The 17,857-nt window shown below is 43.3% G+C and overlaps 2 protein-coding genes across 2 annotated transcripts; both read right to left on the bottom strand.

Annotated features, from left to right (window-relative positions):
* Positions 1-602: 602 nt before the first annotated feature.
* On the bottom strand, positions 603-6,884 carry LOC147015444 (uncharacterized). The gene is made up of 4 exons (XM_085849108.1): positions 5,958-6,884; positions 5,485-5,554; positions 4,643-4,805; positions 603-663 (listed from the first exon to the last, which is right to left on the bottom strand). The coding sequence occupies exons 1-4, from the start codon at positions 6,828-6,830 to the stop codon at positions 603-605; spliced, it is 1,167 nt and encodes a 388-aa protein (XP_085705234.1). The 5' UTR covers positions 6,831-6,884.
* LOC147015443 (uncharacterized) lies at positions 6,884-16,394 on the bottom strand. The gene is made up of 3 exons (XM_085849107.1): positions 15,814-16,394; positions 11,814-11,974; positions 6,884-7,523 (listed from the first exon to the last, which is right to left on the bottom strand). The coding sequence occupies exons 1-3, from the start codon at positions 15,970-15,972 to the stop codon at positions 6,884-6,886; spliced, it is 960 nt and encodes a 319-aa protein (XP_085705233.1). The 5' UTR covers positions 15,973-16,394.
* Positions 16,395-17,857: the final 1,463 nt, after the last annotated feature.

Genomic DNA, 17,857 nt, shown 5'->3' with positions numbered 1-17,857 from the left:
CTGCGTAGGCAGCACCAACACTCTGCACAGAGTATAGCCCCAGTGGATGGAAAACACCCCTTTTTAACATACGTAATGAACAGCCTTATTTAATTATATCCTTCATCAGGCTATCCTCGGCCACCTCACTCTCTGGGGTCTGAAGGCGTACCCTAGGTTATGTAGCTAGGCCTGAAGGCGCTGTGTTTTTTGGCCTGCTCAACTGTGCCTTGACTTAACAGGCCACAATGATTTTTTTTGTGGACCTTGTTGAGGCTCGTATGAGAGCTAACACGCAACACACAGCAAGGGGGGCATGAGACAACTCAAATCGGCTGTTGAATTAATACCAGGTAGGGTAGACTCAGCCTGTCATCCTTCCTAGGTCATCAAAAAGAGTGCCAGCTTGCTGGTATACTGTGACGGAGTGGTGACCCATCCAGGATTGTGTCCAATAGCCAAGGGGTCTGCGTAGGCAGCACCAACACTCTGCACAGAGTATAGCCCCAGTGGATGGAAAACACCCCTTTTTAACATACGTAATGAACAGCCTTATTTAATTATATCCTTCATCAGGCTATCCTCGGCCACCTCACTCTCTGGGGTCTGAAGGCGTACCTAGGTTATGTAGCTAGGCCTGAAGGCGCTGTGTTTTTTGGCCTGCTCAACGCCAAGCCAAGGGGTCTGGTAATGGGAGAGGGAAGGACAAAACAGTGGGGAACAGCGACATTCAGAGATCTGTGGAAGGGAACATGGGGTATACAAGATGGACACCACAGGGACTTTCAGGAAGAAAAGCAGGGAATTTGAATAAGGTGGGTTTGAGGTGGATTAACGGGGTAAGAAAAGATTGAGGATTTGGATGGGGAAAGATAAGAGGTGGTGGTGAACAGTTGTTTTGGAGGTTTGGAGGGAAGAATGGGATTAAACAGAGTTTTGGAGTTTATTCCAAAGGCGGGAAAAAAGAGGAATAAAAGAGTGAAGGTGAGCAGTGATTCGTGATTTTGGTATTTTTCCAGAAGGGGGTTGTTGGCAGACCTTGAGCGCCCTGCGGAAATATGATGGGGACAAATTGCAGACAGATCGGGGAGGGGGCGAGACCAGAGAGGACAGAAAGACCACCGACTTGCCTGCAGTGAGAGAGTGAGAGGCCAAAGACAGCCTCATCGTGGGAGATACCAATGATCCGAAATGCCTTGGTTTCCACAGGGTGAAGCCGAGAAAGGTGAGAGGCTGGAGCACCAGCCCAGAGGGGAGAGCAGTACTCCATCAGGCTGCAGATAAAAGCTTTGTATGTAGTCAGGAGCTCAGGTGGGCTGAGGAAGGACTTTGCACGATGGAGGATTCCCAGTCGGTGACTGGCTTTGGAGGCCAGGTTGGAAATATGGCTTTCCTTGGAAAGATCATGGCAGATAGTGGGACCGAGAAGCTTGAAAGAAAAGGACTTCTTCCAGAGGATTGTTGAGAAAGTAGATGGGGGAGGGGGGGTTCCTAACGGTGCTTTTGGAGAGACATAGTGAGAGTGTGAGATTTGTCAGAGTTGAAGGACATGCTCCACGTGTTGGACCAGCTTGTGATTTTATCCAAATCTGCAGAAAGCGAAGAGGCTGCTGCTTGCTGATATGATGGATGACAGATGGTACGGCAAACAGTGGAGTCCTCAGCGAAGAGATAAAGAGGATTTTCCAGAGAGATCATTAATGAAAACCAGAAAAATAACAGGGCCCAGAACGCTGCCTTGAGGAACTCCAGCCTGGACAGGATGAGGAGATGAGAGAACTCCATGAAGGACCACACGTTGGCTGCGACAGGAGAGGAAGTCTGCGAGCCATGAGTGGAGATGTCCTTGGATACCACAGGAAAATACTAAGAGAGGGGGCAGAGAGATAGGGGTAGGTAGAGGGACGGAGGGGGAGATTGGGGAGAGAGGGAAGGTGTGCGGGGGGGGAGAGGAGCGGGCTGGAGGAAAGAGAAAGAGAGAGACAGGTGAGAAACAGCAAATGAGATCAAGGCTTACCGTGCTGTCTTTAACCCCCGGGGATCTTTAACTGGTCAAGGGTTAAACATGACCATCACCGCCGCGCCTCAACACAAAGCGCCATTTCCTGTGTGTTTTGTATTTTACGGCGATGGCCCCGCTTCACACAGGGGCGGCAAAGGTTTCATCGGCTTGACCTGTGTCCTTCTGAACCAAATAAGACGGACAACTGACTGAAGTACAACACAATGACTGTGAGATCGCAGGTACGGGGGGGGGGCAGAATGCAGTCATTGTTGCGATGCTTGCTTCTCGTACTGAAATAATTGAAGAGTGGAGGATTGGATGTTGGAGTGAAATGAAAAACCAAGGTTGGAGAAACAAGGAAAGATGCTTTTGGAAAGGAACCTTCCTTCAGGTCGAGCAATGAGAAGAGAAATTTAAAATAATTTTTACAGTCAATGGTTTAAGAACAGGATTTGAATTCGATATTGATTGAAGTTCTTCTCAGGGAATCTGCAAGTGGGTTTGGTAAGCTGGAAGGAGTGAAGGATGTTGGAAAAACGAAGCAGATTTCTGATTGACAAAGTCCTTCCAGAGGTTTGTTGAGAAAGTCGATGGGGGGGGGGGGGCCTCTAAACGGTCCTTTCGGAGAGACATAGTGAGAGTGTGAGATTTGTCAGAATTGAAGGACGTGCTCCACATGTTTGACCAGCTTGTGATTATATCCAGATCTGCAGAGAGCGAAGAGGCTGCTGCTTGCTGAAATGAGGGATGACAGATGGTACGGCAGAGGGTGGAGTCATCAGCAAAGAGATGAGGAGGATTTTCCAGAGTTGGAGAGAACATTGATGAAAACCAGAAAAACACCAGGGCCCAGAATGCTGCCTTGAGGAACTTCAGCCTGGACAGGATGAGGGGATGAGAGAACTCTATTAAGGACCACACGTTGGCTGCGACAGGAGAGGAAGTATGCGAGCCATGAGTGGAGATGTCCTTGGATACCACATGAAAATAAAGAGAGGGAATACAAAGAGTCGGACTGCAGCATAGCAAACCGATTGTTCAAATTTACATAAAAGTACGAAAATTGGTACACATGTAGAATAATGTATTCCGAGCAATTCGAGATATGGAGCCACCCGAGATTGTGCCTTGGTCAGCATACATCCATCTATAATTACAGCTGTGTGTGTGTGTGTGTGTGTGTGTGTGTGTGTGTGTGTGTGTGTGTGTGTGTGTGTGTGTGTGTGTGTGTGTGTGTGTGTGTGTGTGTGTGTGTGTGAGTGGGGGTGTGACCGCTGTTTCTTGAGAACCCCTGGTCCGATCGAATTGAAACTTGCCAGATATACTGCTTTCGACCTGAGGATGTGCCTTTTCAAGGTTTGATATTAATCGGACAAGTGCTTCCCAAGTTACGGCTATTTATTTACCAAACCAATGAAGAGACACGTTGTTGTGTGGGCGTGGCCGATGGGGAAGGGAAGCTCAGCCGCGTTCCCCATTACAGGTTACAACATACGGGCTTCCGGATAATGATGACTTCATGTATTCTAATAATTTCTCAATTTCTTTTGCGCATTTATAGATAAACACAATGCCCCAAGTTATGATCGTTTTCATGTTAGACGGTGTATAAATTTCGGTAACATCAGAGTGCTGGTATGCTCCGAACCAGGAAGTAAATTTTTTTCTCTCTCTTCTCTTCTCTTTTTGTTTTTCCTTGCCACGACATTGTAAAAAGGTAAAATACGTTGGCGCTAATTGAATAATTGGGTATTAAAACTAAATTGCGAATAATATGTGAAAATCCGGGCCACGCCCTTACAGGCACGCGAGAGCGAAGAAACGGCCTGTGTGGTTGTTGTTTGTTGCTCGCGGTTTGAATAATTATTTATTATAATTTTTTTCTTATTATTATTATTTTTTACGGGCACGTACTAGTTATTCTACATGTGTACCCATTTCGGTGCTTTTATGCAAATTTGAACAAATTATCTGAAATATCAGACGACGCTGCTGGATGAGAGAGGGGGCAGAGAGATGGGGGGAGAGTTAAATCAAGATGAGTTAAAATTCTTGTGATCTATCCGACATGGGGATGACTGTGCCAAGAAGGTAACTTTCCCACCAAAATTATCGTAACAATTATGTTCACAATTAAGGATATTCTTCTCCATTAAAGGAAGTATTTACAGCAATATATATATATATATACACGATGATGTACAGTAATGAAGTCATGTATGATGTACAGTAATGAAGTCATGTATGATGTACAGTGATGAAGTCATGTATGATGTACAGTGATGAAGTCATGTATGATGTGCAGTTATGAAGTCATGTATGATGTACAGTAATGAAGTCATGTATGATGGACAGTAATGAAGTCATGTATGATGGACAGTAATGAAGTCATGTATGATGTTCAGTAACAAGGTCACGCATGATGTCCAGGAATGAACACCAAGTGTACATATCTGTAGTTCCCTTCATGATTGGCATTGATTGTGTGAATCAGGGAGGGACCTCACCTTCTTTATGTATTCATTTGAATTATTAAATTTTCCACAGTCATAGTTATTAAGTTCTCATCATGATCGTCTTAACAAGGAAGTGACAGATTGACAAACATGGACAAAAAAGGATTCAGTTGATGAAATAAGTCCAGAGTGTTTATCGTACCTTAGTTCTGGACACCGTTCAGTTGAAAAATTTTGAATCGGCCATCTGCATGAGCCTGGTGTATCTTTTGCATTTCTGGAGAGCTTATATGATGGAGTGATGAGAGAGTCACTCCCAAACATGGCATCCTCCTCTCCAGCGGGCATCACGAGGACTTCTTCCTCTGCACACAAACATCAACAAAAGGAAGTCAAAATCACTCAAGAGCATTGTCATCATAATCTCCATCATTATTCTGCCTTCCAACACAATCCTGGAATGAATATCTCTCTCTCGATCTCTCTGTGCTTCTCCCTCTCCCTCATTTTGTGCATTTCAGTTCATGTTTTATTTCACCTTCCCCTCCACTTTCACATCTTGATTTTCTTCATCACCAAATCCCACTGTGTCACCGAACAAGGGAATTGAGGCAATTTGGTCCATCATTTCTGTGCTTCATACAGAGCTCACAAATCCCCACTTACTGCACAAACTGAAATAACAAAACCTCATCTGATGACGTCGAAGCGAACCAGGATGGACTGCTTCGTGGGAGGCAGCTCGAGTCACCCGTCGATGATTGAAGGTGGGATTGCAAAGATTTGATTTTTCAAACAATTAATTTTAATGAACATCTTGGTGTTCACAACGACTTCTTTATGGATATGTTAACACTCATTCCAGACTTCCACTGATTGGAATAATTGTTTGGTGCTTGTCTGGCTTCCAGTGAAACAATATATTCATTTGTTCTCAACACTACTGAAGCACAGACCAAATGGGACACGATGGAGGTGAAGAACATGTAATTTAGATAAAGTTTGGAATATTTTGTAATGTAAGGCAAGATCTTGGTAACTTACGTTCCAGCCGGTAAGATGGTTTCTTGTACTTGGGTGGTGGTGGAGGGAACGGGCCCCTCTTCTGAGGGGTCTTTGGAAAAACAATAAAAATATGAAAGATTAAATATATTTTTGTGTTCATCAGTTTGATAACTTGTTCAGGATGTGGCACAGAAGGAAATGCACTGATAGAACAGGTAGCCAATGAAAAGGTGAATTATTTGATCTCATCCAATCAAGGGAGTTAAAATTATTGCGATCTATCCTGCATGGGGATGACCGCAGCAATAAGTTACCTTTCCCACTAAAATTATAATTACAATTATCTTCACAATCAATGATATTCTTCTTCATCAAAGGAAGTATTTCCAGCAATGTTTATAAAAGACTAAATGCTAAAATCTATTTCAACTTCAGGTCTTCATCTTGAGGATAGCTGTGTTTGTACCCAGAATGTTCATCCCTTCATCGACAAAGTACTGATGGATGTTTACCTGTTGAAGGTCCTGAATATGGTGTGGCCCATCAACACCTTGCTGCTTCTGCTGATGTTTCAGCCCTTGATTATCGCAAGGTTTTTGTTCCTGCTGGAACCCTTGAACAACATGCTGTGGCTGTTGTTGCTGCTGTTTTGCTTCATTATCACGGGGAGGCTTCTGTTGTTGCTGCAACTCTTCAACAATGTGGTGTGTATGTTGTTGCTGTTGTTGGAGGCCGTGATCATGGCGAGGATTCTGTTGTTGCTGCGTCCCGTGAACACCGTGGGGTTTCCTTTCAACCCAAACACTTTTCTCTGCTGCCTTGCTTTGTTTCTTCATTTGCTTTTTGAACAACTGTTTCTGTTGCTGCTTCAGCCGTTGCTTGTCATTCCATTTCTGAGACCACTCTTGGGAAGTCTCATTCTGTTTTTGCTGTTGATGCACTTTCCCATCAGCAAGTTTTTCCACATGTTCTGTGTCCTCCACATCAAGACTCGCTTTCCCCTCCTTTTTGGTCTCGTCGGATTTCTGAAAGGGTTTCTCGAGTTCTTGATCCATTGCCGACTCTTTTTCCCGTTCAACTCCTCGATTCTTTTCTTGTTCGAGTTGTTTCTGCTTTTCACATTCGACTCGTCTCTGTACTTCCTGCTCTCGTCGTGTTTCCTCCCTTTCCTCACTTTTCCACACCTCGTATTCCCGTGTGCGCACATCGTTTTCCCTCTTATTAATCCCCTGCTCCAGCTGATGTGCCTCTTTCTCTCGAAGGAAAAAATCTTCCTCTTTTATTTTTTTTCTCTCCAAAAATCTCTCTTGTTCCCTCCGCTCCTCCTCTTCTCGTTGGTACATCACTCTCGCCATTTCCTCAACATCCTTTTCTCGTTCTCTCATCTCCTTCTCTTGTTGGCATGTCTCAATCTCTCGATGTTTTATTTCCCCTTCTTTTAACACCTTCCTTTTTCGAATCGTGCCCGTTTTTCCCACTCCATTTCCTCGAGTTCAGAAATCCCTTTCTGTAATTTCTCCACCACATGCTCACTCTTTAACACCTCTTGCTCTTTTTGTTCGATCTCAAGGTGTCTACGTGCATGCTCCTGATACACCGATTCCCTCCATTTTTCAAATTCTTCGAGTTCTCTCCGAACTTCCTCTTCTATTCGTCTCCACTCTGAAGAGTTTTTTTTCTTTTTCTCTTCATCATGTTTTTCCATTTGCTCCTCCTCATCTTTTTTCCTCAGTTCCTCTTCCTTGCTTTTCCTCTGCTGTTCTTCCTCTATTTCTTTCTGCATTTCCTTCTCTTTTTTCCATTCCTCTTCCTCATATTTTTGTTGCACAACTTTTCCCTGAACTGTTTGCTCTCCAAGCTGAATGAGGAGTTCTCTTTCCTTCAGTTCTTCCTCTTTTTGGTGCAACTTTTCACCCCTTTCCTGTAGTTTTTCATGCTCTCTCAGCCACAACTTTGTTCTTTCATCCTCCTGTTCCTTCACATTCTGCATCTCCAAGGCTTTGTTTTTTGGAACTTCCTCGAGCAACGGCTGCTCTTTCTTCCCCATGTTCTTTAAATGTCTCCGGCCACATCCAAAACTGCAAGAAACAAACACAATACTTGTCAGTTCGAGCTAAAATGAAGCACAGTATCTATTACATAATGTGAAGTGTGGTGTCTGTTTGTGTGTTTGTATGGTTAGACGTTCGGCTGTCTCCCATATCCGGCGGCCGCTTCCCACACTGTGTTTTAAAAGCTCTGCATGCAGGAAAAGCTCAACATTGAACCAGAAGAAAAGCATAACACCAAACGAGATACCTTTTAAATGTATAAATACAACATGGAATCGCAGTTTGTTTTACAGTGTATGAAGATACGACCTGGGCTGACAGTGTGGCTTTGACGTACGCACACTTGTCGACCCATAAGGGTTCGATCACCGAACAACATTACATTTGTGTTTGAAGCTTGTTATTTATTTATTTATTTATTATGCAATGTAAAGGCTCAGAGAAGAGCTCACACACAGAACACATAACAAAGTGACCAGGAGACAAGAGGGACGGGAGAGGAAGCACAAAACAGTGGGAAACAGAGATATGAGGAGATCTGTGGAAGGGAGAGGGATGGAGCGGGGTACACGGGGTAAACAAGATGTATGATGCACAGTCATGAAGTCATGTATCATTGATGATTGTTGAAAATCGCTTGATGAAAAAATACAATTACTGAACATGACTTCATTACTGTACATCATACATGACTTCATTACTGAACATCTTACATGACTACAGGGACTTTCAGGAAGGAAGGCAGGGAATTTGAAGGAGGGAGGCTTGGGTGGATTAACGGGGATCATGAAAAGATCATGGACAAGATCGTGGTTTTGGATAGGGCAAGATAAGAGATGGTGGTGAACAGCTGTTTTTAAAACCTGAAGGGAAGAGTGGGATTCATGAGTGTGTGGGAGTTTGCTCTAAAGCTGGAAAAAAAGAGGAATAAAAGAAAGAAGGTGAGCAGTGATTCGTGATTTTGGTAGTTTTCCCAGAAGGGGGTTGCTGGTGGACCATGAGCTCCCTGCAGTAATATGGGCGGTGCAGAAAGCAGACAGATCCGGGGGGGAGGTCGGAGAGGAGACTGGAGAAGACCTGCCTCTGGTGTGAGAATGAGAGACCCAAAGACTCAGCCTCATCATGGGAGATACCAATGATCCGAAATGCCTTGGTTTCCACAGTGTGAAACAGCTGAGAAAGGTGAGAGGTGGGAGCACCAGCCCAGAGGGAAGAGAAGTACTCCATCAGACTGTGGAGGATGAAAGCTTTGTACATGGTCAGGAGGTCAGGTATGCCAATGACGGACTTTGCACGATGGAGGATGCCCAATCGGCGACTGGCTTTGGAGGCCAGCTTGGAGATGTTGCTTTCCCAGGAGAGATCATGGCAGATAGTGAGACCAAAAACTTTAAATAAAGGACTTCTTCAAGAGGATTGTTGAGAAAGTAGATGGGGAGGGAGGGTGGGTGGTTCCAGATGGTCCTTTTGGAGTGATGTTGAGTGTAAAATTTGTAAGTATTGAAAGGCATGTTCCACGTGTTGGACCAGCGTGTGATTTTATCCAGATTTACAGAGTGAAGAGGCTCCTGCTTGCCGGTCTGATTGATGACATGGTACAGCAGATGGTGGAGTCATCAGCAAAGAGATAAATAGGATTTTTCAGAGTTGGAGAGATCATTGATGAAAACCAGAAAATGCACTGGGCCCAGAAGACTGCCTTGAAGAACTCCAGCCTGGACAGGAAAAGCGGATGAGAGAATTAAATTGAGGGCCATACGTTGACTGCTTCAGGAGAGGAAGTCTGCGAGCCATGAGTGGAGATTGCCGTGGATACCAGAGGAAGAGAGTTTGTTGAGCAGGGCAGGGTGCCAGACCGTATCAAAAGCACACGATATGTCTAAGAGATGGCTCTGATCTCATGTCTGGCATTGAGGTCTGGCAGAGGTTTCCCGACCAGGTTCAAATGGTTCAAGAACTTAGTTAAGATGATTGACAAAGAAGGATGTAATTGTGTGGCACATTTCTTCAGATGTTCGAGGAAGATGGCAGGTTTATTGAAATAAATAATCATGTCAGATGAAGCTAATTTTGAGCTTCCAGGTTTTGTTAACAAGCAGAACACTCGATTCGGGGTGGAAGAAAATCCTGAGCAGTTCCACCAACAACCTTTACATGGCAAACGTGTCACAGTGTGGTGCGGCATTTCTTATGCTGGAGTCATTGGGCCATATTATTTTTCAGCTGCCAATGGAGCAACTGTTGCGGTGATACTTGAGCGACAAAGAAATGATAAGATACTTTCTTGCTCCAAAACTAAGGAACTTGGGATTTGATGGTTAAACCTGGTTCCAACAAGGTGGGGCAACTGCTCATTCTGCTTGTGCATCAATGTCATTCCTGAAGGACCTTTTCCTCGATCATCTCATTTCATGATCTGGAGATGTTCCATGGCCAGCCAGAAGTCTGGATTTAACAGCGCTTGATTTCTTCTTGTGGAGGTACCTTAAATCAACTGCCTACCAGACAAGAGCAAGGACTATTCAAGACTTATGGAAGCAAATTGAAGAGGAACGAACCTTTATTCCACTTGAAACCTTCAGGAAAATGATGCAAAACATTGCTGTTCGTGTGCGTCAAGACATATAGGAAAATGGTGGTCACTTTAAGGGTGTTATTTTGAGGATCAAGGAGTAATAATAAGCTGAAGTATTCCCCTGGAAGGGCTGTTTTGTTTAAATATATATATATATGAATATCCTCATTTTCTATTAAATTTCTATTTCAACATGAAATATAAATGTGTCAGTTATTTATTGTCCACCCAGTAGAATGGAGCAAGTGCATGTCCACCGACTAACCCACGTGATTAAATACTTTCAACATGTCATGTTTAAATGTAAGTTGGACCGTGACTGCGTCTATTACAAGTACTATTGGAAGGTACTTTTGAAACCTTTGGACCCTTTAGACTCCTGAGACCCCTCAGTACCCCATATATAAATCCTCATGTTTGCCTTGTTGGTTGACCAAGTGAGTTGCACGTCAAAACTCCTGAGATAAGTGAAGGAGATTAATTTTTTAGTTAAATCACTGATGACATGCACATGAAACCTATTACTGTGCACTTATTTTGAAACCTTTCAAACCAATAATTTTCTCCTGAAGTGATTTAGGGTTACTTGGGCAAAGGGGTTGAATGCTTATGCAACTGAGAATCATCTGATTACCCATGCCAACAAAGGTGGATGGAGGTTATGTTTTCACCCCCATCTGTTTGTTTGTTTATGAACAAAATATCTCAAAAAGTTGTTGACGGATTTGGACGAAATTTGTTGGAGAGCTTGGGTATGTGATCCGGACAATATGATTAGATTTTGGTGATGATCCCTATCCGGATCTGGATGCAATAGTTTTCCAAGTGATTCTGCGCCATTGAGTGATTGGCCAAAAACGACGGATAGAAGGTTATCTCAAAAAGTTGTGGATGAATTTGGACGAAACTTGGTGGAGAGGTTTGGTATGTAACGAGGAAGTATTCATTTCGATTTTGGTGAAGATTTAATCCGGATCCAGATCAGAGTATTTTTAAGTGATTCTTCACTGTTGAATCATCAGGCAAAACCGATGTACAAGAGTGATATTTCAAAAATTTGCACGGATTCGGCCAAAATTTGGTGGATGAGTTGGTAATGTGATAAGAAGAAGCCAATTAAATTTTAGTTGAGGTCCGAATCCAGATCTGGCCTATCAATGGGATACAAAACATAAACTAATCAGCCTTGTGGAGGTATGAGCTCCACCGAATGCCTTTATAGTTTTCTCTGTTAATCTGACTTGTTCACATTTTATCTGCATTTTTTAGTTTTATCACTTCGGAATAGTTTGTTAAGATGACATATTAAGTTTGATTTGAAAGCATCAAGAAATAAGCTCAGGTGGCATCAACATGTGAAACCTGGGAGGGTTGAATACCTTTGCAGGCCACTGCATAATAGGAGCCATGCATGCATGTTCCAGACCCCTCGCTACCTTTAAACCCCTTGACACCTGAAGACCCCTTTGTACTCTCAAAGACCCCTAAGATCCCCAAGGACCTTGAGAACTCAAAGATATGTTGAAATCCTTCAGGTGCTTGAGACTCCTCATGACCTTGAAGACCCACCACCCACCCAAAAAACTTTCAGACTCCGAAGACAACCAAAACCCTAAGGACCCCCCTCCAACCCCCCCCCCCCCGACCACGATCCTTTCGACTCCACAGACCATTTCTACATTTACTGCCCTTATGGATGAAGCAAGGATCACATTGATGAAAACGTCACTTGTCTTCCTTACCAGTGAATGTGGAGCTTTTTTTTGTGCTTCCTCTGTCGATTGAACCAGGAAGATGGTTTAAATGATGTTACGATGACAAATAAAAAGATGCCAATTGTGACGAACACGACGTCACGAAGTTTGGAGACCACTGATTCCTCCACAGCGTTTTTCTCGAAAATCTATGGACAAGGAAAAAAGGGCAGGGAGAGGAGAAAAGTCTATTAACCCGTCCCTCACGCAGTGGAAGGTGGGGTTTTGCAATCACGTGTGTGTGCGTGCGTGCGTCCGGTCCGTAACTTTGTTACAATTTGAAATTTTTAAATCAAATTTTCAAGAAAGCTTTATTATTAGAATATTAGAATATGGAGAAGAAAAAAAAAATTTTGTGAAAAGGTCAAATTCACCGAAAATCATCAATTTAATGCAATTCACCTGAAATTCCAATTTACCATTTGAGCTTTGTCATTAAATTTTCAGCATAACTTTCTCATGAGAATATGGAGAAAATAAATTAATGTTTTGGTCAAAAGGTCAAAGTTCAGCATCACATAAAATCACTAATTTTCATGCAATTGATCTGAAATTTTAAGAATTAGCATATTGGGTTACTGAATTGGTTCACCAATTAAAAGGTAGAAGCAGAATTAAATGTTTTTTTTTTGATCAAACGGCAAAGGTCAAGATCACCCAAAATCGTGAACAGCTTTCACTGAAGGTGAAAGGAGGTTATATTTTCCAGCTGTTATAATCATCATCATCATCATCATAATCATCATCATCATTATCATCATCAGCCTGTTTTCAATCCTCTGCAGGATGAAGGTGTTGAACTCACACTGGGTATATTGGTTTCATGACCATGCTTGTCAAGCACAGTTTAACAAGAGAGTTTGGGAAGCAATTTGTGATTTGTTCAGAATGCTGGCGATAACTCGTCGAGTCTTTGCAAGAAACACCTTGGGATCTTTCATGTCCACCAACGAGAAGAGCATTCCATGAAGATTCCTCCATCAACACGACCATGAAGATTCCTCCATTTACACGACCATGAAGATTCCTCCATTTACACGACCATGAAGATTCCTCCATCTACACGACCATGAAGATTCCTCCATCTCCACGACCATGAAGATTCCTCCAGCTTCATGACCATGAAGATTCCTCCAGCTTCATGACCATGAAGATTCCTCCAGCTTCATGACCATGAAGATTCCTCCAGCTTCATGACCATGAAGATTCCTCCAGCTTCATGACCATGAAGATTCCTCCATCTACACGACCATGAAGATTCCTCCAACTCCAGGACCATGAAGATTCCTCCATCAACACGACCATGAAGATTCCTCCAGCTTCATGACCATGAAGATTCCTCCATCTACACGACCATGAAGATTCCTCCATCTACACGACCATGAAGATTCCTCCATCTCCACGACCATGAAGATTCCTCCAGCTTCATGACCATGAAGATTCCTCCAGCTTCATGACCATGAAGATTCCTCCAGCTTCATGACCATGAAGATTCCTCCATCTACACGACGATGAAGATTCCTCCAACTCCAGGACCATGAAGATTCCTCCATCAACACGACCATGAAGATTCCTCCAGCTTCATGACCATGAAGATTCCTCCATCTACACGACCATGAAGATTCCTCCATCTACACGACCATGAAGATTCCTCCATCTACACGACCATGAAGATTCCTCCATCTACACGACCATGAAGATTCCTCCATCTACACGACCATGAAGATTCCTCCATCTACACGACCATGAAGATTCCTCCATCGACACGACCATGAAGATTCCTCCATCGACACGACCATGAAGATTCCTCCATCGACACGACCATGAAGATTCCTCCATCGACACGACCATGAAGATTCCTCCATCGACACGACCATGAAGATTCCTCCATCGACACGACCATGAAGATTCCTCCATCGACACGACCATGAAGATTCCTCCATCGACACGACCATGAAGATTCCTCCATCGACACGACCATGAAGATTCCTCCATATACACCACCATGAAAATTCCTCCATCTACACGACCGTGAAGATTCCTCCATCTACACGACCGTGAAGATTCCTCCATCTACACGACCGTGAAGATTCCTCCATCTACACGACCGTGAAGATTCCTCCATCTACACGACCGTGAAGATTCCTCCATCGACACGACCGTGAAGATTCCTCCATCGACACGACCGTGAAGATTCCTCCATCGACATGACCGTGAAGATTCCTCCATCTACACGACCGTGAAGATTCCTCCATCTACACGACCATGAAAGTTCCTCCATCAACACGACCATGAAGATTCCTCCATCAACACGACCATGAAGATTCCTCCATCTACACGACCATGAAGGAACTTTTGCCTTGAAGCGACAAATTCCAACTTTACCTAATGGGGAAACTTATCCCGAAACCTGCAGTTTCCAACCAAATACAAACTCTCTTTATATTCCTCATCACATCCTCATGGCAATGAGGTATCACAACCGTTTAAAGGGCAGACAAGGAAGATTAAATATGGGATTTAATCTGGGCACCAACACACAATGGACTACTCTTTTTGAAGGCTACTCCAGGAATCATAGACTTACACAAAAAAGTGCCACTGAACAAGGCAGCCAACTTAATTTGGTCTCTAAATATCCTGGTTGTGGTGCACAAGGACGACAGTTTTTAATCTTCGGATCCGATAACATTGGAATCAAACTCACAGAAGAAAACAGAAAATGTCCTTTACAGTTTCCCTGTAAAATTACAAATGTATCCTATTTATCCCACTTGAAAAGTACCAACGTATATTTCCCACGTATCAGAAAAAAGATGTTCCCAGTAAAATAACTCATCTTCACTCTGCTTTATAAAGCTGTTTCCATTTTTGCATGTAATTAAGCTATCCAAACATTATTCTCCATCTCTGACAACAAAGGAAATATGTTCACGTTATTCCTTGACCCTCCAAACATGTGTAGATTCCTTATTTACAAATGTCCATGAACCAGAAGTTGAGATATTTACGAAAATGAGAATTTCCATAATGGCGGATCCGAATGAGCACATCAATGCATTTAAAATCATTTCCACTACTTTTACTCAAACAGAAAATAGTTGTGTTTCCCTCAAACACCAACAGACATCATAAGTCACAGTTATGTACATCAGGCCCAGGTAATTCATTCTATTGATTAATCTGATTTTGCATGATTTTCGAATGATTCATTGTGCTTTGTATTTTATGCGAATTAGCCAACTTAAAAAAATTCAAAAATATTTTAATATAATTTTTGCCAACCTGTCTTGTATCTGGTAACACTTAAGTTACGATTTTTTGACAAAAAACTGACATGTGGTAATTACAAGTAAAGAAAATGGAAATTCTTGCATTTTTGTGGGAATTCTTGTGTTTTCGTCAAATTGAATTTACATGCAAATACGCTAATTTGCATAAACAAAATATATTTTAATACGTAAATGTATAAACTTTAATTTGACACCAACTTTGTGATTTTATGTTTATATTTGACAGAGATGTTGACATTTTGCCGATCTTTGTGAGATTCGTCTATTTTTGATTGGTTGCCATGGAAACAGATAAAGCAGAGTGAAAATGAGTTATTTTTCTGAGACTTGGGACAACTATGAACACTGGTATCAGGGTGGGGAGGGTGTGGGGTGTGGGGCGGGGGGGGTGTGGGAGGAGGGGTCGGGGTGGGGGGGAGGGGGTGCAAGGGAGGTCCTACTGTCCCCCGGCCCATAATAAATGTGAATTGTTACAACTTCCCGACTCTATGATACAAGACGCCATTTGTATTTTTCCCTCCTCCATCCGTACTGTGTGGGGAATCCCGTGCGGACACGAACAACTTGCTGATGTTACAAACTCACAATACACCCCCTGTTCTCTCTAACATCAAACCACACAAACTCCTGATAAACTCACTCCTTCCGTGTTGTGTCCCTTCCCGACTCCACCATCCCTTACAATCCCCACTTACCTGCAGCGGAGGTCGCCATGTCCCACCAAGGACGAACAACACCAAGATCACCGTAACAATCCACATCTCTGTCCTGTTCGTCGATGCTCGATCCTCCAACTGACGCTTCACATCCATCACCTCTCCACCTTGTCTGTTCCCGAACGTTGGAATGATCATTGAGACGTCACACAACCTCTGTGACGTTGAGGTTCGGTGTTTGACGACGACGAATTGATCGGTTCCAGATACAGAGAGGAGAATTTATTTTAATTTTTCACCGATTCTTCACAATTCAGGGATGGGGTAAAAACGATATATGGCACGATATCCCAAAAAGTTATATGGACGGAATATGATCAGTGACGTCATGCCAAATATTGAGATCCCGGATGTTGACAAATGGCTGTGACGTCATCGACAGATCAACTGTCACATTCGGTTTTAACATCACACACATAATATCATTTGAATCCCAAAACGAGTGATAAATGAAATAAACACATTTTATCTTGGAAAACAAAACCATAATTAACACTCACACGTCACACTCACGAAATCTCGATGAAGAATTGATTTTAACACCAAACTGTGTATTTTAATAAATAATGTGTGAACGACATGGATTCACTTCCTGTGTTGTTATCGGTAATTTTGACTGTTATTATGTAAATATACAATGTACAATGTAAATATACAATACATAAATACGTCACAGGATGTGACGTCAGATGTGGGAGGAATCTGGTGGGCTGGGTCAGAATGGCGGACGTGGGTCGAGTCGTGAGTTGTCGGCACATCCTTCTTCCCACGTTATGACGTATTTGTTTTCATCATCTGTAATAAACAGTTAATATTTGGCTGTTGTTGAATCCTTGAAAACATCATCGTGACATTAACATCTGAAATGAACGTGATGACCTTTGATTGAACCGGATGTTATTGTATGTTATGACAAATCACGTGATGTTGAAGAAGGATTAATTTTGTTTTTGTTCATATTGAGATTTCCTCAACATTGTTCACGTAAATTCAAAATCTTCGAGAAAATTTGGGCGGGGCCTGCGCACAGATTGATGTTCCCCCTCCGTCATTGGGCGGGGCCTGCGCGCAGATTGATGTTCCCCCTCCGTCATTGGGCGGGGCCTGCGCACAGATGAACGTTCCGCCTCCCTCGCCCCGCCCATTCGAGTTTCTCAAGTTTGTCCTCTCAGTCACGACCTCTGGTTGTCGTTCGAGTCGGACCCCACTTGTCACCGCTCAAGGTGAGCGAGCATTGGGCGGGTTTGAGGTGAACAAGAACGATCTTGGGGAAACGAACAGAACCGATTCCTCTCAGGTCAATGCTGACTAAACATCGTCCGGTCACGTGATCGCCATCATGAAGGTTTCTGATGGGGTGAATGGTTGAGGGTTGTGGGATGAGGGATCTCCTTGAGAGGGAGCAAGTTTGAGGTTCTGTAAGTGAACTTCATGTCTTGATTGCTTGACGTGTGAAGGAAGAGATCGAGTCAAACCACAGTGTGTATTAAATAAAAGTGTGTGTACTTACTTGTGGTGTGAGGAGAGAGAGAGGAAACGAACGATGAAGGGAATGTAAGGAATCCAATCTGAAGAGAAGAAATCTTGTCCAATCTGAGAGAGAAGACAAGAAATGTGACGATCCACTCCGTGGGATTACCTCCTGTGTCGCTGTCCTCCATCAGGGAAACTCACCGGATGACTGGATTGGGGCAAAGCCTTCGGGATTCCCAATCTTTGATGAGAGGAGGGAAACCATGGGGTAACATTACCGGGTCAGATTGTGGTGGTGTGTGTCGGGGTGGTGCTGAGGTGTCGTCCACTAGACGGCGATCTCCTTGTGTTAACCTGAGACGGTCCCTTGCGGTGGGTGCCTGGAATGTCCAATCCTGAAGAGAGGATGATCACCTGTCTGTTATCATCTGAGGTCAAGCGTTTGAACATCGGTATTACAGCACACTCTGAGGTTCAAAGACCGGATTGCGGCGACATCATGGTGGGTGGTTGCACCAACTATTAGTCTGGTCACTCTGATGGTTTCCAA

Source organism: Eptatretus burgeri, chromosome 12, assembly GCF_056783735.1.
Source record: "Eptatretus burgeri isolate ZD-2024b chromosome 12, Ebu_testis_v1, whole genome shotgun sequence".
Classification (NCBI taxonomy): domain Eukaryota; kingdom Metazoa; phylum Chordata; class Myxini; order Myxiniformes; family Myxinidae; genus Eptatretus; species Eptatretus burgeri.
This window is presented reverse-complemented; position numbering and strand designations above follow the sequence as displayed.